Source organism: Lepisosteus platostomus, chromosome 11, assembly GCF_059453375.1.
Source record: "Lepisosteus platostomus isolate fLepPlt1 chromosome 11, fLepPlt1.hap1, whole genome shotgun sequence".
Lineage (NCBI taxonomy): Eukaryota > Metazoa > Chordata > Actinopteri > Semionotiformes > Lepisosteidae > Lepisosteus > Lepisosteus platostomus.
In genome coordinates this window covers 47,731,706-47,754,071 of record NC_142621.1, presented here as the reverse complement: position 1 = coordinate 47,754,071, position 22,366 = coordinate 47,731,706, and the positions used below count along the sequence as shown (strand labels likewise).

The 22,366-nt window shown below is 44.3% G+C and overlaps 1 protein-coding gene and 1 long non-coding RNA gene across 8 annotated transcripts in view; one reads left to right on the top strand and one right to left on the bottom strand.

Moving 5' to 3' along the window:
* The window catches only part of cep112 (centrosomal protein 112), a 148,981-nt gene that overhangs the window by 42,914 nt on the left and 83,701 nt on the right, over nt 1–22,366 (bottom strand). For 4 of the 7 annotated variants that reach the window (XM_088600153.1, XM_088600156.1, XM_088600152.1 and 1 more), the window contains 2 exons: nt 20,700–20,882; nt 6,099–6,329 (listed from right to left, as the gene is read on the bottom strand). In XM_088600153.1, the coding sequence (XP_088456279.1) occupies nt 6,099–6,329; nt 20,700–20,882 (414 nt within the window). The other 3 variants (XM_088600159.1, XM_088600158.1, XM_088600157.1) reach the window with 3 other exon arrangements.
* LOC148652891 (uncharacterized) lies at nt 547–9,505 on the top strand. Its single transcript, XR_015925468.1, has 3 exons — nt 547–663; nt 4,825–4,897; nt 9,189–9,505. It is a non-coding gene; the product is annotated as an uncharacterized LOC148652891 (long non-coding RNA).

The following is a 22,366-nucleotide window of genomic DNA, read 5'->3' as shown; positions in this document are numbered from 1 at the left end:
TTATAAAAAAGTTCCTATAAAATGATTCACACTAAAGTTCTCAGTTTGTGGAGAGCAGGTTACCTATTTTAATTAATCTGAACTTTTTTTTCCCCATACATTTATGAATGAAATTAGAACAAGCACACATACTGGTGTTAACTGATTATGTGGTCATAATAATGGGGGACTTCCATGTAGAAGACTACAGCTGGATTTCATCAGTGAGGAAAGATGAGGCTGGGGAAGTCAAGCATGGGGAATGACTCAGATATAAACCTGATCACAGCACAAAAGCAAAAAGGTGGGCAAGGTGTCCTTTTTTTCTGGGTGGAGCTCAGCACAATAAGCTCTGTGACCCTGCCATGGAGCACAGGAAGGGAAAGAGGCTTCACGCCACCCCAGAGCCGATTTGTCCTCCTGTGGGTAAACCCGCACCAGCTGGGGCGCTGTTCTGGAGTGCACCTGAGGGGAGTCAACTCTCTCCCACTGAGAGTCGGGAAGCCAACGCCGACCCTCCTGTCCTGCGCCCCCCCCCCCGCCTTGGCACTGCAAGGACGCGTTGCGTCCCGCGGTCTCGCGGGCACGACAGGAAAAGAGATAAGGGGCACAATGGCAGAAGAAGGGAAGCAGGCAGCTGTGTTTTAAAAGGGAACAGCACACTTGGGCCAGGCTTGTGAAGCGGTAAGTTCCTTTTATATAAACGCTAGAAAGGCACAAAGATGTGGCTGTTTCCTAAGCACTTTTCAGTGGTCCAAGGTTACTTCCGCAGAGCATTGTTAGAGCGTCTTCTGATCTACTGAGGTCACAGTTTTCTGAGCACTGCCTGGCTTCCATCGCCAGCAACACGCACTACAGATGGAAACGGCAAACACCACCCTCCGTCCAAAACTTACATCTGCTCGTACTTAATGTATCTGCCTCGGCTAGATCTTTCTGTAGCTGGTGTTTTGTTTGAAACTTAAAATATCCGCACCAGTGGTTTGCTCTACACCTAGTTACCATGGCGATTTCAATGGGAAGATGCAGGAGGGCGCCCGGAATGCGCACAGCTGTTGCTGTCAGCCAGAGAGAGAAAGTACAAAACAACACAAATACACATCGCCCCTGACAGCTTCTGATCCACCTCTCTTTGCTTTTTCTTTTTATAGAGATGCAGACATAAGGGTTGCCACCCTGCCTGAATAAATGAACCAAGAAAAGGCGTTATCCTCAAGCTAGTTCTCAATTAATTAGTTCCTAACCTAGTTTCAGATACAGGTTTCCAATAAACACTAACCAAACGAGTTATATGGGCTGAATGACCTCCTCTCATTAGTGGGACCAGTAGGGGGCGCTCACCCTTTGGTCTGTGTGGGTCCTTATGCCCCTGTATAGCAACGGGGACACCATACTGTAGATGAGGCGCCATCCTTCAGACGAGATGTGAAACCGAGGTCCTGACTCTCAGCGGTCATTAAAAATTCAGGGTGTTTCTCAAAAAGAGTAGGGGCGCTAATCCCTGTGTCCTGGCCAGATTTCCCCCCTGACCTTTACCGGTCATGGTCTCCTAATAATTCCCATCTCTGTACTGGTTCCATCACTCTGCTCTCCTCCCCACTAAGAGCTGGTGTGTGGGGGGCGTTCTGGCGCATCCTCCAGGTGGGGCTGCACACGGGTGTTAGTGGAGGGGATCCCCATTACCTGTAAAGCGCTTTGAGTGGAGCGTCCAGAAAAGCGCTATATAAGTGTAAATACTACTACTACTACTACTATTACATTTATATGATTTTTATTATTATTATTAAAAATTGGCTGCCGTGTATAACGAGCCATCCAGCTAGAGTGAAAGTCCTTTGTTAGCAGAAAGAGGCGCAGAGCTGCAGTTTCCCCAGGCTGAAGCTGCAGGTCGACAGCAGATCCGGGGAGCTGACCCACAAACAAAACTCATCTTCTGCCACCAAATACAATAACGCCATGCAGCAAGTCTGTGCTCTCTTAACTGGAAGAGGCAGATTTCTAATCCTACCTGTTCCAAGACTGACAGCGTAACTGAAGGCAAATTCTTAAAGTTGTCTGGGTACAGCTTGCGCCATTCTCGTCTATGTTTTTATGGGGGGGAGGGGCGATCTCCACACACGTGAAAGGGCTGTGATGGCTGTATGCATATCAACAGGTAGCTGAAAGAGCTACAATAGGTGTGAAAAGCTGGTTGTAAACTTCTGAGGCTAAGTACAGACAGGTGTGCTCAGAACCGATTCAAAACATTTCTGTAGACCTCATCAGCAGCCTTCTCTTCATAACACCCCCATTCCAAAGCCCCAGACCCATTTTACAGTTTTCTGTATTCTGTATTTTTTATTAAAGTAAATTAAAGCAATTAAAGTTTTTGTTTTCTTTTTAATTATTCTTCCTAAAAATGATTTCCATTTGTTTTTCCCTTAAATACTGTTGGTTACAAGATCTTATTAAAGGTGAAATAAGGTCTGACACGATTTGTCTTGATGTCAGCCTTTACATCAACAAAAGCTGAAACGTCAAAAAGGGTGTGTAGACTTTTGATATCCACTGTATTTAGGAAGTTCTGAATTTCAATTCGAATTTCTGGAGCTCAGATCAGAACCTATGAAAGTTTACAATGGTAATCATGCAAGTGCTCTGCCATTTTCCTTATCCCCTTAGCAAGCACGGACCGCTCTTTGCCACAGTTAGAGCTGTGTCTGTCCTGCTCAGCTGTGCTTCACCATACTTCTCTGTGCTAATCCACTCTTCTCTTAGGCTTTACAACACTCTATCACAGTTTCATCATGCCTAAAGCCTTAATAAGGGAAACATGGTTTCTCTGATGGTTCAGTTCTGTAAGCATACAAACATAATGATAAATAAACAATAAGTGCCTCTTTTGCAATTTCCAAGTAAAGCCCGTATCAGTCGACAATAAATGTTACAAAGCTTTTAAATGCTGTGGAAACATGCTACTGTGAGGCTGGTGAGCCCAGGGCACTGTGCTCTCCAGAAGGATGAACCGATGCTACTGAAGAAGGAGGAAATGGAAATCTGCACGGATGTCTCCATGCTCTCCAGACCACCAGACGGGCGATTCCCCCTCAGCAAACACTTGTTGTCCAACATGTCCAGGCTGATGAGCTGACCAGCACCGGCCATGTTTTGAGCTCGGCGACCCTTCAGGTAGCATATAAAACACTGACTCTTCCTCGCGAGGAATCAGGCACAAGAAGAGTAGGTTCATCGGAAGTCCGCTCTGTTGCAGCTGGACACATAGAGAACCGAATGCTGGATGGACTGGAAAGGGTTCAGTCCCATGGGTCTGTTCGGGTGGCTCTTCCTTAGCATGAGCTTGTTCTAGGCCTCCCTGCCTTGTAATAGTAAGCTGGAAGCTAAGGTGAGGGATGCCATTAACAGCTGTAGCAAAGGCACAGCAGGAATATCCAATGGTGCAGCATGACCAGCTGAGTTCCAACTCAAACAGAGCTAGACGTTTATCTCAGTGGGCAATACGCATCATTCTTCCATATTCTTTAATTCTCCAGTTTATATTTCTCTCCCCTCCTCCTTTTGAGGGCAACACAGACATGGAGCAATCAGCGCTGCCATCTGATCTTTTTGATAGTCTGTTGCTCAGTATTATTTTTCACAATCCCTTCAAACAAGCTTATTTAATGAAAATATGCTCCCCAGCTTCATGGGTTTAATGGATTTTCGTCTTTTGTTCATAGATTCTGTAAAATACGCTGAAGCTCTGACAGCACATTTTTTAAAATGCTGACACGAGAGGGAAGAGGATTTTTGTCAGCGTAAGGCTATCCAAGCTTACAAAACAGCCCGCAATGTCTTTTAAAAAATATCTTGCTCTACAGGTGAAGTTTGAACTTTGCATACCTTTTAAAGTTAGTGAAAACTGTTTATGAAAGGGTTTTCAAACAGAAAAAGTCAAGATCCATACACAGCCTACATCTCAGTTTTTACGAGATGTTTCACGTAATTAATCTTTCAAAAAATGTTTTAAAGCTTAGTTAATACAGAATTACTGTACAGTGAGTTCAGCACAACAATACAAATCAAAATAAATAGTTCAACGTACAGCATTTAAAAGATTATTAAAGCTGTTCTACCACTGCAGTGCAGCCTCCACTTTTTAACAAAGAAGAACTGGTTGGGTGATACAAAGAGCCAACGGAGCACAAATTAATACCATTGGGCCCATTTATCATGTTTTTTGCAAAAAGCCAAGGTATGCCTTTCATCAACTTGAGTGCCTTGTTCCATACTCCCACCAGTCTTTGTGTACAGACGTGCCCCCTGCACTCGGTGATAAGTGCACTTCTCTGTAGTCTTCCTTTGCATCCAACGGTCTGTGATGCAATGCTGATTCTGCAGAACTCCACCGTCTTTACTTATTCATGGCCTTGAGGATTCTGAATACTTCAATCTGATCACCTCCAGTCTTCCCAGCTCAAAACTACAAAGGGTCAATTATTTTAATCTGTACAAGTAGGAAATTTCTTCAAGTGTGGCAATGTATCTGGTCGCCCTTATCTGGAATGATACCAACGCAGCAAATCTTGAAACCCCAGTAGTATCATGCTGTTATTGCAGATTCAGAGAACTGTACCACGTTGGTTAAGCAAGACCTACATTTTCTAAACCCATGTTGACCATCCCCTATAATTTCCTCGAGTTGACCATCCCCTATAATTTCCTCGAGTGTGATTTAACTGGAATTAGGAACTGTAGGTAATGCGAAAGGATATTAAAGTAGATTCAACTCTAACTGGCAGCCAGTGGAGGGGTCTCAAAACAAGGGTCTGGATTGAAGGCTTGTTATGGCATGTTTTGTTTTGGCAGGACCACTGGAAGGCCAGACTAAAAAGCTGTGATCTCTACTCTTTGAGAATGATGTAATGCTGTCTTCACTGAGGTATTCTGCATGAAATGGTGGGGGGGGGGTAGGGGGAAATTTATCGGGCTCCTAGATATCTTTCTCCTGTTCGTCTTTGATAAACTAATGCTTTTCTTTAAACTAGACCTTTTGCCTACTAAGGGCAGCTGCACAGCCTTTAATATAATTTCACATCTGGCTTTGAAACCGGGTATTTCCAGGCTCAAAGACAGATTATACCAGGTCTGTGAGCTCATAGGCTTTAAAAAAAAAAAAAGATCATGATGAATTTAAAAAAGAAAAGAGTTCCTATCTGAACTACAAAATGTAAGCAGCCTACATCTTCAGTGTTTTTATTTGACATACATTTAGAAAAGAAAAAAGGCATCATTTAAAAATCAGGATTCATTTGGAATAATATACCACCATATGGTACCAAAATGGAGTCACGATTTATAGACATTCGCATACCACGATAATCCAGAGCAGATGTCTTCAGAGGCTCCATACAAGTGACGCATGAGTATTAATGAAAGCAGTATAGCTCTGACGGGCCTGATCAGAATCACAGGTCCTGATGATCAATGTCATCTTTCCTAAGGTCCTGCAGGAGACTCTGGTTCATTTCAGCAGGATGAACTGCTATCGTAAACAAAAAGCAGAGGGATATTGCAGCACACAGACTAGCTCCTCACCGCCCCATCAGCGAGACACTCACCAGTCTGCTTTGTTTTACTGTGGGGCACAGCAAAGGCTCAAAGGAAAGCCCGCGCTAGCCCTTTTCTTTGAGAGGCCAAAAGAAAACTTTACACCTAATAAAAAGAGAAGAGAGACTGATAAAGAGGTGTGCCTTCAATATCAGCTTCTCCTGCCATTAGCAATTGACGGAAAGCACAATAAACACTGAACGTGCTTTTCAAGCAAAGCGAACAAGCCCATCTGTGCATCTGATTAAAAACACAATTTAACAATCGTGTGCCAGGAAAAGATGTTTGTGAGCTGCGTTTTCCCCACAATGCAGTCTTCTTCGAATTCATCACGCGTTCTTTTTATTTTGCGAGCGGGTTAAGCTCACACCACAGGCAAAAGTCGAGATGAACCCATCCTGACACGTCTGGGGAACAGCGCAAGCTCCGCCTCCCCGGAACACCTTCAGATTAATTTCCGGGTCCTGTTAATTCCCGATGACTGATCTGGCTGTAGGGAAATTTTGTCAAGGAGGGGGAAACCGGGGCCGTACCTGCTCCAGGCCGGCCTGCCTCTCGGCAGCGTGCGCCCTCTCCAGGTCCAGCCGCGCCCTGTCCATTTCGGCCCGCAGCCGGCCCAGCGCCGCCTCCTGCTCCTGCGCGGCCCTCTGCCGCTCCTCCTCGCGCTGCAGGCTCAGCTCCAGCAGCTGCTGCTTCCGCTGGGCGCCGGCCCGCACGAGCTCCTCCCGCAGCTGCTGCACCTGGGCCTCCAGCGCCGCCGCGGCCTGCGGGAGGAAGAGGAGGCGCTCAGGGGCGATCCCGCCGTCCCCGGCGGGCGGGAGATGGGCGCTCGCGGCCGCGTCCTCTCAAGGAGGAAGCAGCCCGGCTAGTTCCCGGTCTGACGGGAACGATGCGCTCAGACACGGGAAGGGAAGTGAACACAGAGAAGACCACGGGAGTGGTGTCATCCAGGCATCAAAAATCCTGAAAGGCATTGACGCAAGTTGAACTAGACTTATTTTTTAACACAAACCAGCCACCATACAAAGACCTGATGAAAGAAGAGGACATCTGGAAGCATTCAGGGCAGAAAACAGGGAAGCTTCTTTACAGAGAATTCAACTAGCTCCCCAGCCATGTCGTTGATACTTATTCCACAGGATCCTTCAAGAAATGACTTAACTGGATTGTTCAATCACTCAGCTACAAGCAAGCAAATGAGCAGGATGGGCTGGATGGCCGTCCTCATCTGTAACCTTTCATACTCTCTCGCTTTCTGCTCCACCATACCCCCTCAGACTCTGTCACCTCGAGTCTTGGAAAGTACAACACCAGTCGCTGCAGGATGAGGCAAAGAAAAACACTAATGCAAAACTCCTTCCCAAGAGTTCACAACCCTTGTGTTACACTTCAGATTAGAGACTACAAGGCATGTGTATAGAATTACTGTAATAGAGTGACATGAATGTGATGAAAACCAAGATTTACTATAGATTAACTGGAGACCCCTAATGCTAGACTATGGGGTATATAAATCCTCTTTATTCCATATTTAATAACATTAATGGATTTTTATAATGGAGACCTGAAGTCTTACCAACGTATAGCAATGTAAATTACAGAAAAGGCATGTTGATGCCCTTAGGATGTAGCGAAAACTTGGCAAGACAAGACCATGAAGCAGTGAGAAATGAGGGTGCACCTGAAGTTAAAATACTGGAAAACCAATGTAAAAAAGGGAATTACAAAGCACACCACAAGACAACCTTATAACTGCAGTATTTCCTCCTAAGGATGGCAGAACACCGAGAGGATACCGTCAGAAAGCAGATTTATGACGTTTCTGAATGTAATGGCTGAAACATGGCCGAGCCTCAGAGCAACAGGCCACTGGATTGTTCAGTGAGGCTCTGGGCCGACCCGTTCGGGACTGGCGCAGTCCTGTGAGTCACTGTGCCGCTGAGATCACAGGCATGCAGGGCCACTCCACTTGGCTCAGAGAGAACGGGCGGCACCCTTTGGATCTGAGTCCCAGAGCTCTAAACCAGAAAAAAAACAGAAGGACAAGGCAAAACAGGGGCTCGGTGTTCCATTACATCAAAGGCCAACAATCAGCAGATCAGCACAATCAAATCCCGGGCTTGAGGTCGCTCGCTCATTAGTTATGGAAATTGTTGCCACATAACTTTTCTGAGGAAAACCAGGGACAAACATACGGCCACTCGCCTGTTCGCCCACAGCCAGCTCTTCAGCATTCATTGTAATCCTCTCTTTGATACATCCACAATGCACAGCATTAAACGGCATTCTCTATAAGGAACACAGAAAGCCGGCCCCATTAGAAAGTCAATTGGTCGGCATGAATAGATGTTTGCTACAGGCACTCTTAAAAAGCCACTGTTGCAGTGACCTTATGCTTGACCTTGAGTGCTTTGACCTTTCAGAATTGATTTTGCTCAGATTAAAGCCTTTGATTTAATACATGGCTGTAAAGAGAAAATTAAATTACATACCGAGACGATAAGCAATGGAAAAAGATTATTGAATGATTATTTAAAAAATGTTGTTCAGCCATACAGTTGTCATTTAATAAACACCTGAGCTGGAGCGATATTTTATTCAAGACGACACCTATAAGAAATATTTAAATGGTTATTTTTCCATGTAGAACCTGTCATTTCACACAGATGTAAAAATGAAACCAACCGCTGCTTAAAAAGACTACATACTGGAGAAAATGTCTGTTTTCTGTAGTATTTGAGTTCCTGGTGTATAACGGAGCAATCCCGCCCCCCTTTCACAACCTAACAAATAATGACTTGAATACTGGTAGGTACATAGAGGTTCAGAACAAACTCCATTTGAACTCCATCTGAAATTCAACCACTCACACTACTGACGCGATCCTCAGAGGGGAAGGGATTTATCAAGTCACATGGCAGGAGGGATGAAAGCATCTCATGGCGACTTCAAAAGAATTATCTTAGATTTCTCAGGGTTTCACAACAGAACTAGTTCCCAGCAATACTTGGGCACAGTGATTCATAGTCAGCTGCACACTGACTTCAGTGGCTTCACCTGTTTGGTCTTAACTGAAAAGATGCACCATCCTTTCCTCAAGAGTCTCTTTCCTTGTTATTGTTATACTTGTTTCTATCTGAATTTTATAGTAGTGGAAATTGTTTTGCAAAAGAAATTGGCAAAGACATGAAATAACATTCAATGTTAATTATTGCTATTGTTTAAAAGCACATGATGCAATGCTCATGTAAAGGTTTTAATGAATGCACTTCAAGGAACAATCAAGCTATAATTAAATTGGAGTATGAGGTAACATTTAATCTGGTCTCACAAACAATCAAACATTTAGGATTACGCAGATGGGAATTTAAAACTTCAACAAAAAAACAGCAGCACATCTGTGATACTTAAAATATCTGCAGAGATATTCTTAAACAATGAGTCTTTGAGGTATTTATTAAACAAACCCCCTTTTGAAAGCAGTGATCAGCGCTGGATTTCTATTATCATTAACTCCTCATCCAAAGACACAGTAATTAAAGCCTATTTTTTTAATTTAAAGGCACTTCAATGCCCTTTTCAGGATGCTTGTTTTAAAATCGGCCATTCTCTTTATTTGAAAGTCCCAGAAGCCCCCAGTGGAGGAGGAGGAGGAAGACAGGAGGGCGATTGCTGTCCTGCACTGCTGCGGTGCCAGGCCAGAACCAGGGCCCCCGGGCCTCATAGTTTTCTTTCCAAACACACTCCTGCTATTGACCAGCTCCCTTAAAACTGCTCTCTTCTGAACTAACCCTTGAGCTTGCAGTTTGGGATTTCACCACAATTCTTCATGCAAAATATCCTGACTTTGTAAGGCGACAGGTTGAAAATAAAGGCAAAAAACGTCTCTTTTACCACTCTCTTTACAGCTAACAAGTATAATAAATAATAATGCTGAGAATGAGCGTTGCTGAGACTGTTTTTTGGAATAACAATCACAATCAATAAACTGAACAACTATCTGCTACTCTACCAAAAGTTGCAGGGTTTTCAGGTTTTTCAAAAAGATTGAATGCATTTTTTAAAAAAAGTCTTCGTGGCTTCTTTAGATGCTGCACGTCTTGTCGATCTCAGAAGAAGCAGCTCTGCCTGGCGTGACCGGGTGCTTCAGAAGGATTCACTGCAGGGCGAGGAAGGAAACAGCCCTCCGCTGAGGGTCCCAGCTGCAGGCCTCAGGCCTGCGTGCCTCTTCTTTGCATACACACTTTGCATCTCAAACTAGGGTCAGTGCACAAGCCCAAACTGTCCAGCTTGAACCAGATCAAGAAGCTGCACTGCAACAAGCTGTGCTCTGCTTAATCTGAACTGGGAGGTACACAGACAGACCAAACACTGTAGATAAAGGCAAACTAAAATCAAAGGAATCACCAGAGAAGGCTGCTGAACATCTCCTGTTCTGTGTAAATTACAGGCAGGAAGAAAATGTCTCTTACATTAGGATACTGACTGATGAGCCATTTCTTTCCTAATTGTTGATGAAAGTCTTAAAAACACAAACCAAAATGGAGCAATAGTTCAACTTTATCTGATTGCAACTCGTTTGAAGCTCGTTAGACTGTTTCCTCTGTGTGTTTGAGCCAGGCTGATACAGGCACCGTGCCAGCATGTTATCCCAGCTTGTGGTGCTGGACAAAGGTCACTCGCACTCCAACCGCATGGAAGATACTGGTCCAGTGTGGGGACTCTGCATGTCTGAGAAAACAGCTCAGTGGCACAAACCTCACCTGTGATAACAGTTTAAGAGTCAGCTGATCTAATTCCAGCAGGTCAGGGCTTGCATGCAAGAAAGAGGGGGACTCTAATGTAATAAAGAAAGCAGAGGTACGGGTGCATAGTGTTATTTTTACTACTGTAAGTATTTCTTTAAAGAAGGCATTGCTTAGCTGTTACAAGGAAGCGACAAAAGGCTTTTATACCACAACAATGTGCTAATAGTCATCTTGGAAAGTTAAAAAAGTTTTCAAAAAATGATTTAATGATTTACAGGAAGCATTAAGCCTCAAACAGCTAGCTGAAACAGAGCATTGTGCTTGAACTGCGTAACAGGGTCTCTGAGATACTGAGAAATGTTGAAGAGTGGGAGGGTGTGTGTGCTGGGTGGGGGGGATTTTCCCAAGGAAGTGTTGTGCCGTATCTGGAATTGATAAGCTCTGTAGCTTCAGCCAAGAATGCCTCATTGTCTGATGTCCGCTTCCCCAAAGTTTCCCCATGCCAGGGGAGCAACAACAGGTGAGCAAACCACCCACCCCAAACCCAGCGCTGCCGGCCTGCCAGGGCAACGGTTTGGGGAGTCTCCTACAAGCCAGCTGCCCCCTTTGACAAGAAGGAGGTACGAAAGGCCCTATCGGACTCCACAGGCGTACCTGCCTACAGAAGCCCAAGAGGTACAAACACAAAGAAAACAAATAAAAAAATAGAAATGAACACATGGGGATCCCAATCTATATCACCTCATCATTACATTAATATCATTAGCATGTGCATAATTAGCTACACTGCAGGACCATCATTAAACATTCATAGGCATAAATATCTCCTCTTTCTTGTTACATATGCCTGCCTCCCCTAAATGATAACTTGAGGCATCAGAAAAATGCTGTGTTCGCTATTTAAAAAGCACAAATCACCAGCTAGATCATACCACTGCAAAACAACATTCCAGAGGACCATCAGGCTAAGTGTATGTATGCATGCACACACAGTTAATAACGCGGGCCCAGTCCAGATACATCAAGCACCGCAAAAGGCGATGAATCCTGAACTGAAGAAAACCGCATGTGCAGTATTCGCTGGGCAGAGAACAATCCCTTCATACATTATCAGCTCTTCTGACTGAAAAACAATGCGAACTGGTTAAAAACCAGTGCTGGAGAATGCTGGGTACTTTCTCTTTAAGCATTTCCGAGACAAGCCCATTTGGATGGCCGTCTCCCATGCTAGCACACATGCCCTTACGAACATGGCTTTAATTTCTGCTGCCTCTTATTTTCTTTTTTCAGGTATTAAAAAAAAACTACAGAATAAGAATCTGTTTTCTTGCTATGCAGAAAGAAGAAACGGCCTACACTGGAGTGTCCTGCAGTGCCGTGTCTATTGAATGCAAATCAGAAGCCAGAGCACTAGATGGTTGCAGCATTCATTTCCAATTCGAGAACGGTAGCGCAATCAGAGGTCCCAGGTGGATAAAAGGAAAGCAGTTCTCTGAATATTAGCTAATGCCACATTTGCAAGTCTTCAAGGGAAAATCCTGAGCTGTTTGGGGGGAAAAAAAAGAAAAGAGAGATCATTTCTTGCAAAACCTATATATGAATCACTTTGTACTGCTGGACTGATGGAAGCGATGCCTGGGTTGGGATTAAACTCTTTTCATCATGAAACCCCATCTGGTATTGAGACCACGTCTGTCAAAGCCTCCTTCCTTTAAAGTCCCGTTTTTGATTCCACATCAATTTATTCCGATCGCAGCTGTGTGACTTTTAAAAAACACGAAAGGACAGCACCGGCTTGAACCACACATATTCCAGGCTTGAAAGGGACTGCTATAATTAAAAACAATGGGCATGAAAGAATGATAAATGGATCTTTTTCCCCCATTTTCCCCAACAAGTGGCCTTAAGTCCAACAGATGTTAGACCTTTTAAGATGGTACTAAGCCAGAAAGCTGACATTAAAATTGGCTCCTGGGAAAGCGTGGTGGCTCAGTCTTTCACACGCTGGTGTTTCTCTAAATTATCCAGACCTCACTATTGCCCTGTTGCACAGCAATGACTAATTAGGACTTTAGTGCCTTTGCTCCAGAGTAAAGAGAAGGATGGCTATCAAAACATAGAAGTTAATCTATTCTCAGTTTTCTGATACCAAGAGCTTTGGTTTCTTTACAAATTCAGCTGGTTTTCTCTGCACCAGCAGAGCACAGGGGAAGGTTGTGTACTTGCTGTGTTGAAATACCCAACCTGTTCATATGATTTAAAGTCATGTACTGTAAATTGGCAGGAGTCCTTGTACTACTGCAACCTGTAATGTACAGTAGGTATCATTAATTATACTAATCTAAATATATTAAAGCATTGGTACAGTATGTGGTGCAGTTGATCTGTCTTAGTTGTATTTATATATTTTGATACATTCACATAAATGACCGGCTCTGTCTCTCCTTGTCAAGTTGATCCTTATACACCAGTGTCATCCTTACAGAGAATCAATCTATAATCTAATGGTGTTGAGCGGCACAGGGTGAGACAGGGGCACAATGGGCTGGATATCCTTTTTGGGAGGGAGATGCATGTAAGGACAAGGAACCAAGGAGGAAAGGTTGGAAGTGCTGTTTTGCGTGTATTGTAAAGGTGGCAAAGATGGACAAGTCTACCCTCAGAACAATACCTTTGCTGTGGTTTACAGATGTGCACATTACATGAAATGAACCATTATAATGCAGAATGAGAGAGTCAAGAACACAAGGGAGTGAAAATTAAAATCTGTCAATGTCTTATGCATTATATAATTAAGATCTGCAGTCCTTTTAACGCAAGGAAGCCAAGTTTAAACTAAACAAAGAATGAGCTAAAACCGACAGTAAGAAGCAGCTTTTTAGTTGTATGGTTAGCACTCTTTTAGGTACAAACAATAGGGCTGCCATTAGCAATGCTGATTGAAACTGGGGGCTAGTGTTACTGGGGGTTTACGTCAGGATGGGATAGCACCTTTGGCTGTTCAGATTCAGGTTCTACAGCTCAACTATTTTTCTGTTCATCTGGGGGGGCTGGTTGCCATAGGCTGAGTACCCCTTCCCCGCCCTTGTTGTGGCCTTGGGGAGAATGTAAAACCAAACTAGAAATGGATAAGCAGCTGATTAAAGTGCCACATTCAAACACAACTGGGTCTGGCACATACTACAGGAGAGGCCTGGAGCCCACTTAGTCTTCAGCCCCGCTACTGTTCTAAAAAAACAGTTTGCATCAGCATGCTCTCAAAGAGAAAGCAACGACACACCTGTGCACATGTTCAAGTCACTTTGGGGACCATGGTCCAATTCAAAACTGCAAAAACAACACTCACAGTATGTCTGGGTTTCACAACACTTTATGGCGGATCTGCTGACCTATATTTCTGCCTTTTACTGTTCTGTAATAGCAGCAATACTTAATCATATATTTCTATTTGACTGTGTTTTAATTGGAGATTCGCATTGAAGGGGATTTCTTAAAGGACATTGTCCTGCCAGGAAGCCAGGAAAGAGCAACTATTTTATGATTTAAGTTAACTATCTACATACTGCATAAACGTAAAGTCTCTTCCAAGTAATCTTGTGAAGTGTTTCACGTGAGAAGACGGCGACTAAGGCAGAAAACATTTCAGTAAACAGAATACAGGAATACAGTACGTGAGCCAGCCTGGGCCAGAGACTCCAAATAAATTTAATATAAATCTTCAACCCAATCCTTCTGAAGAATCTGCAGAGCTTTGCGAGCTAGTGAGAAAACCTCTGCAGTGAAAAACTGCAGAGATGAGCTGTAATGAAAACACAAAGCCAAATCTGACTGACTTAATATGCCTGCGCTTTTGTTATAATACTGTAAGTGTTTAAAATTCTCACATTGAGCACGTGTGGCACAATCTGAAAACAGCTGTGATGCTGCGAAGTCTACATCTTCTTGTCTTAATTAGCTGCTCTGGAAGATGCTCTTTGAAGACTTGACAGCATCATCACTTTGCCAATCACTGCTCTGGAAGGAGATAGCTGCGTTCTCTGCCTGTGATCTCTCTCTGAGCCAGGCCCTTTCAAGTCCACGCAATATTAATGGTCTTGGGGTGCAGGGATAACTTGTGTGGAAAAAAAATATCCTTGAAACGTGCTTGAAGCACAAGACAGACGATTTTAAATGATCTAATTAAACATTCCTGTTGTTAAAGACAACAGCCCTGAAGAATTCCCATTGTTAGTCTTTCTCCAGTGGTAAACTAGCACTAATTTCATGTCTGCTCCAAATCAAGTGCCTTCAAAGGGAATGTTAATCTTGGTCTATTACAACACTAATAGAGTGTCGTCAATTAAAATGCTTCTGCAAGGTCTTATTCTTCTTAAGCATTCAAACCAGACAGTATATCAATCTTTATATTCAGCGAGAGTATTCAGTGCAGTGGTGCTGTATCATGACAGTGCACATACTGTATACACAACACATTAAGCAAAGGCAGGTTTTCATTTTCAGGACGTACATGGTGGAAAAAAAAAAGGTATATCGGAAAACGACAACAATATTGTAAAGAACGGGTGGTGGGGGGTCAAAAAAACATCCCTGGGCTTCCTTTGACTTCCCTCACCATACAGGGGCTCTCAGCCCATTCTTGTCATGAGATACAGTGCAGGAGGACAGCGATACGTCAAAACAGACTCAGGGTTTGATGGGGACCAGCTAAGAGTCTCAAAGCAGCATGGTCAAAGCTGGACAATTCTTTTAGACGCCTTCTACAAGGTATTGGTTTATTTCTTTTGGTGACAAACAATCTTTGCACCATTTATTGGTTATTGTATAATATAATTAATAATTAATTATAAATAACAGAAGCTCAACCCTCTCTTCTTTGGCCTTTTACCCACTTCTCTGAAAACCCCATACTTTCAATTGCAGAATAACTGAGCTGCAGTGTACCAGACTGGCTATCCTACAGCAGCAGGAAGCAAGAGAGAAGCCACCTAGACATGCGCTGTGGTAGCTGCACCCCTGTGCTGTCCTTGGATGCAAACACCAATTGTGCACTGCTGACACGATCACTCAACCTTCAGGAGATGTGACTTCACTCTTGTGCATCTTTAAACGTCAAACGGGCAACGACTTCAAACCTGACTCGAAGCAATAAACTCGCGAAAACATCTGAAGAGCTGTCAGTGAAATAAGCCCCACGTTGCGCGCAATGCAAACTTAAAAGCAAAAACCGATTCCCCCCATCACCACCAGTCCTGTCAAAAGAAACAGGACAGTTCTGTTCAGATCAAACCTCAGCTGTCACACAGTTTTCCTGCACCACGTCATGGCTCCTGTCAAGCCTGCACAGATCACGACAGTGTTTGAAAATACTAATAAAGTAATAGACAGCTGGACTCCGAAAGCAGGACAAATAACACAATACACACAAGGAAAACATATACATATACATAAATATATTCCAGCACTTCCAGTAATGACAGAGTTGATCAGCTAGGGCAAACCCTTCATTCAAAATGTTCTCCCTGATAACACACAGGGTCCTGTAGGGATTACTTAGGGCTTCCAAGACACACTAATGTTCTGAAGACTGTTCCAGAGGATATATAAAGGTACCTGTGCTTTTAGATGGCAGGTTTCCAGGTGCTTTCATTGCCTCTGTTTCTCTTAAAAAAGCTTGTTAAGAAACAAGCGGTATCACAGAGTTCATAAAAGAGGGCGAGTTTATCATGCTACTTCTTACCTTACTTGTAATCATCTAGGCAGACTGTTCTGGCCTGGTGTCTCACACTACAGCTGTAAATTCTTCCTCTTGCAGAAGTAACAATACATACTTTACATAATTTGTTGTTTTTTTGCTCCTTTTTGTCCTTGCAAACAATATTCCACTCTTAACACCACAAAGTAAGATATGTATATGGTATCAATGGTAATAACATTGTGAAATGTAATCTTGTAATTACTTGCTTCCTTTCTGTAATTGATGCTATAATATTAGAAGTCACATGGGCTAAATAGGTTTGTGAAATTAAATCACGATATTAGTGCCACAAGTATGTACTACACTGTTCTAGCCAGTTTCTGGTGGGCAGCAGTAATTGATGCATATGCAGGATAGGTTTACAGATCGTTTCCAGGTGGACCAAGGTGAAGGGCTTGTTCTCCTGGATGGAGGCACCTGGCCTTGCTGCCAACACACTGTGTGTTGCCCTGGTGAAGAGACCCTCTGAGATATGGGCATCTGCTAAATGAAATGGATGTTCTGAAGATACACCTTAGAGTCCTCTTCTGACACACAGGATGCACAGTGGGGGCTTGTGTGCAGAACGAATGTCCTGCATTAACTCTGCAGAACCAATCAAAGTAATTTTCATATTAAAGTGTTAAAAGCAATTGCTAACTGGGGAACATCAAATGTGTCCTCTGTTCTTCTGAAGATTTAAGCAAACTCTGATCCTGTTCCTAACATCAAGAAGCTTAAAACCTTTTCTCTTCATATTAACCTTCTCAGCAAACCGAGGAAGTAAAAGAACTCATGTGGCTGAAAACAAGAAGTCTTGATTCCAGAAACCAAAAAGGCATGTCTTGTGAAGCGTGGAGGATGAAGCGTTTCTTGGTCTCCCGGGCCAGAGAGTGAGTAACGAAACCTGGCTTCAGGCTGCAGTCTTTGGATAAACAACTATCCTACGGTGACTGGCTGCCAGCTCCTAGACCTCCATCTCCAGAGAGCAAAACATAATTTGATTCTGTTCGTTTGTAATTTCATCTTTAAAGAGAATTGGGTAAGGCTGTGCCTGGGGGGTGTCGAGATCACTGCGCAGGTCCCAGAACAAGGTCCCCAGGATGGGTAAGTTGGGCCCCCCGAACAGTTTTTTTTGCTACTGGATCAAGAGGCCTGAGGTTTCGTATTAAACACAAAATAAGCTTCCAGCCAGCAGTCCTGGATCCCTTCAGAGCTCATGGAGACCACGAGCCAGGCCAGGGCCAGTGGCAGAGCAGGGAGGACAGCGGAGAGGAAAGATGGTCATGAAGATCTCAGACTGAGATCCAAACAGCTGTGACTGGTTAGCAATACGTGCGGGGTAACATCAGTTATAACAATATACAGGAAGACAAAACTCGTGTGGGAAAAAGAATCCACAAATCATGAAGGATTGACTTGTATGAAATGTAAAATTATAACTTTTTTCAAAACCAAGTTACCCAGCAGTGAAGTGGATGGCTTTGACTGGATGATAGCTCAGGGAAAGACGATCCCTGCGTTGGCCACTGAAAGAACGTCTGCCCTGTCACAGCCTTCTTTCTTCTGGGCCTCCTCTGAGTAATAACAAACCACTATGTCCTTATGGATGTTTTCTGTTTCAAAGGAGCGACTCATTTGTTCCTGTTCCCAAAAATACCATCCGACAATCTCCCTACAGAGAAAACTCAGCTCAGAAAATTGGGAGACTCACCACATCAAGAGATGAGTCTGAATTCCGTTTGTGCAACTGGAATCTTACTCATCTTCAGGACAGGGCTGCTACCTGCTCCCTGTGCCAACTTTCCACACTGGAACATTCAAACCAGTGGCAGAAATTCCAGTAACAACCAAGTCCCATCATGCGAACATGAGACACACAAAGCTTTAATAAATAATTAATGCCCATGATTAGTCATTTAGCGGATGCTTTTATCCAAGAACCACACTTCCTGCAGGGTCCATCCATCCTTTCAGCCTCTTCTGGAGCGGGCTGAGCTGAAGGAAGCTTGGTGCTTTGCTCCGGGTGACGCACAGCAAGGAGGCGGCACATTCCAGGAGTTGGAGGGGTCAGCCGTAATCTTTCAATTGCATTTTATTTTGCATTTAGGAAGATTTGTGTTTTTTGGTCTCTATCTATTTAAACCTTGCTCAGAGGAATCCTGAAATGTGGAACCCCGCAGGGACCTGAAAGACTAAGCTCTTTGGCTATACCGCATGTCAGTATTTTGCACCTTTATTTCTGATAAACTTCCTAGTTTTCTAAACGTCAATCTCTTTCCTGGAGCTCGATGAAGAATGACTACTCCCCTGAGCCTGGATGCAAGGACTCTTGTTTCCTCAAACTCTCTGCAGTCCTTCCCTCATCCCAGCCATCTCAGCAGCACCAGGCCCTGTCTTGGTGAAGCTATCACCTTCAGCCAGGTTCAGTCACAGCAACTACTTTGTGAGGCTCTACCACTGCACTACACCACCTCACCAGCCCAGGCCCACTGCACTACACCACCTCACCAGCCCAGGCCCACTGCACTACACCACCTCACCAGCCCAGGCCCACTGCACTATCCTCCTCACCAGCCCAGGCCCACTGCACTACACCTCCTCACCAGCCCAGGCCCACTGCACTATATCATTTCCCTAACGGCATTGTGGGATTGATTTGGTCAGCATCCTGTGGGGTCTGAACTTCCCTAACAAAAGTTAATACTTTTGCAACTACTCCTGATTACAGAGACCTGTGAATTGATTCACATCATCCAGTCTGCAACCCTGCAGGAGACAGAGGACCCTAAATAATTCCAGGTGATGTTATGTATGAGCTCAGCTTGTTCAAGACTGTCAGCTGTGATTGTCCCAGTCTGACAACAGACAAATGGTGGTAGCCAAGAAGATCATGCTGGCCACCATGAAGTACTTCAGGAGATTATCAAATAATCAGATGGACTATAAAACCAATTTGAATACCAAAAGGAGTCAGCAGACTAGTTACAATAATTATGACAACTTTGGCTGCTGTTTGTCAATTATCATGAGTGTGCCACTCTGATTTTGGCCACTTTAAGAGTTCAGTGAAAATTTAACAGTTCTGACGTCTCATAATACATCATCTGTGATACGCAAACACAACAGTCTGGACACATGATTCTTTAATCCTATGACAATGCTTGAGTGAGTGACAGAAGTTGTTGCTGAACAAGGTCCTAATTAGATGTGATCCTCAAGTTCCTGCAGACGTACAAGCCTGGTGTCCACCACACGTACACGTGGGACATGAACAGACTCATCAGTTGTTAAATCGCGAGCACTTCATCCATTTTACCCAGTTTCTGAGCTCGTTCTTTGGAAAAACATCCATCAGCCCCTCCGTAGCTCTGCTGAAACTGTCTGTCTGGGACATCACAGGAATTACAGTGTTTTGCTTTAGTATCAAATTCTGGCCTTGAATTGTCAAACTGGTGTGTGGGAGAGGTTCTTCAGTTCCAAACTCCAGAAGTAAATTGAGGTATTCAAATAATAATACAGACATAATATTATTTTTTTTATCTCAAGAAAAAGACAACGTATAAAGGTACAAAGTCTAAGTCCTTTGTAGGACACAAGGGCTCAGTCTACCATACAGACCTGCATTTGTTTCAGATATATTATCACTTCTAAAATGGACTTTTGCTGCAGCTCTAATTTTTCTGATGCACGGAGCAAGCCACAGCTCCAACCTCTCATACAGCAGGCTGCCTGCGTGTGGACATCACCATAAGCCCATAAGCTGTCCTTCATAAAGCAACACCTCTGCTGTACTCTGGCTATGAACCAATATAGCTCTTTCCATGCTGACAGCGCACATTTCAAGTTTGAAGCGTCAAACATATCCACAGCTGGGGGTCGTTTGTCAAACGGCTCCCCACCGGGACCCTGGGACGGATGGACTGGTTGGGGTGGGGGGTGGGGTGGGGTGGGACAAACCTGCTGGAGGAGAAACAGACATTATAACTGTCTCACTACTGAATCCTTGTTCATCGACATTCTTTTTAAATGCCAGATACAGATGATGGCCAACTGAGACATAATGGAAAACAAAATACTTCTTAAAAAGGAGAATGGTGTTGGCTACCTGCAGTGCAGAGAGAGAAACAAAGGGCGCCCCCACCAACTGCAGCACATTTCCTAGGGCTACAGGCGTTCGCGGTTTCACATTCGTGATGCGAACCCCACAAAACAGGGAAAAGAATGGAAAAATGCAACCTAGGGTTTGGAATAAAAGGCCCGAATTGCACTGTGCCGGGAGATTCCTTTAAATCTGGCAACCTGTGGTTCCTGCACATTGGTCTTTTCAGTTCAAGCATTGAAAACCCACTGCGCAATGGAGAAATACGGGATCGCGTGAACTCGGGGCGTTTTGTTTCTTTTTCTTTGCTTTATGTCTAGGCAATAACCCAGATGTCCACCTGCCTGCACACGCGCCATTAAGAATTTGAAAAATAACGTTCTGAAAACCACAACCTACAATGGATTTTACAACCTTATCTTGTCTTGTAAGTGGATGCTACCCGCCAAAACACTTTAAATGACCGCATATTTCAGTAAATACAACATCACACGTAACAAGCAGAACAACGGCAATAGCAGAACCAGGAGGCATGAGAATGGTACCCCACCTGAGTGTCCCGTTTCCTCCACTCCTGGGTCTGGCTCTCGTGTTGTAGCATAGCGGCCCGCGACTGTTTCTCCAAATTCTCGATTTCCCGTTCGTGATCCTGGACCAGGCTGTCCTTCTCGGCATTGTGCTGCTGGAATAGGTGCGTCTTCTCCTGCTCGTGCTCCAGTTTTAGCTCCACGATCTGATTGGGCAACGAGGAGCAAGACTTCATCAGCAGAACATCCCTGTCGTCATGACAACTTGTCCACAGCCCTGCTCTGAGGCTCTTTTTGCCTCACGATGGAATAAGTCGGCATGCTTTTACATCATCGTTACCTCATTTTTTCTCACATTTAATTACCCGATGAGGTTGCAGCACTGCACGATTCCAGACCCTGCCTACCCTTGTGTCCCCAGAACAAGGTACGGAGCAGGCCAGCTCAGGCTTACTCTGGGGTGCAACAATCACCCACTCTTTCCAGCAGCATCGTCCGCTTCCGAATTGCTAGGACAGCAAGCAAGCTGGCTTCACACGATGCCTGTTCTCCCGTTCTCCCAGTCCTCTTTACTCACAGGAGGCAGCAAGCCATACGGAGGAGCAAAATTAAAAACTCAACCCAACAAACGTGCTCCTGCAAGCTACTCATAATCCCATTGTTTCCAACAGACTGCGGTAAGTAGAGAAAAAAAATCGTAAGAGAAGGAAACGGGGGTTAATTCCGCAGTCCCAATCTAATCTTAATGCCATTACTATTTTCGAGTTTTTTTTAAAGATCCGGCTCAGACTGTCGCGTCCAGCAACCCCCCACCTTGCCCCCAGACCAATCCCGCCCCCCCCCACCCCACCCCGCCATCGCGTTCCCACCTCAACACGGTCTTATTCTACAACCCCCCCACCCCCAAAAAAATAACACTCCGCATTTCGACAGCACGATATTTCCTGGTGCATCCAGCAAATGGAAGGAACGGCGCATGCATACAGTTGCTGTTTTCCTTTAAAAAAAAAAGAAGGAGAAAAAAAAGAAGGAAAAAAGAATGAAAGGCAGAAAGAAAGAGCGAAGGCATTATCTCGTTGTCAGCTACGGTACTCCGACACAAACAGATGTACACGTATCAGAAAGGCACCTGCTGTGCTGCATCTCTGCGCCATGATTACATATAAAGGCGGCGATTCCCAGAGTCCTTTCCCAGTCCCATCCACGCTGGAGACGGTGACCTTGGCCAGTCGTTCACTCTCCCCGCCAGGGCTGAATGGCAGCCCAAGACCAAGGGCCTAGTCTTCGCAGCTTTGATACTAATCCTTCCACATTGTGCTCCACGGCACCCTACCTGGCCTGCGAACTATAGGCAGTGAAACAGGCATTGAAAACAGGTAATGAATGGAGGTCTGCAGGAAGCCAGCTCCTCTGGCACAGTGCAGGCCACACAGCTGCTGAAAACAGTCAGTTGCATTTTTCTTCAGTTTTGGTGGATTTTCAGAAAAGAAAAAAAAGAAGTATAAAAAAAGAACTGCGTCTCCCCCCCCCCAGCGCAATTTATACACATACAAGAATTTCAGTGTGAGAAAGACATTTTCTTCTCTCCAAAAGAAAAAAATCTGGTCTCTCACACACACACAAGTAGAGAAAAATAAAGAGACTAACAGTGGGAGCCTCCACAAACTGATCCTGTCTGTGTAAAAGAATA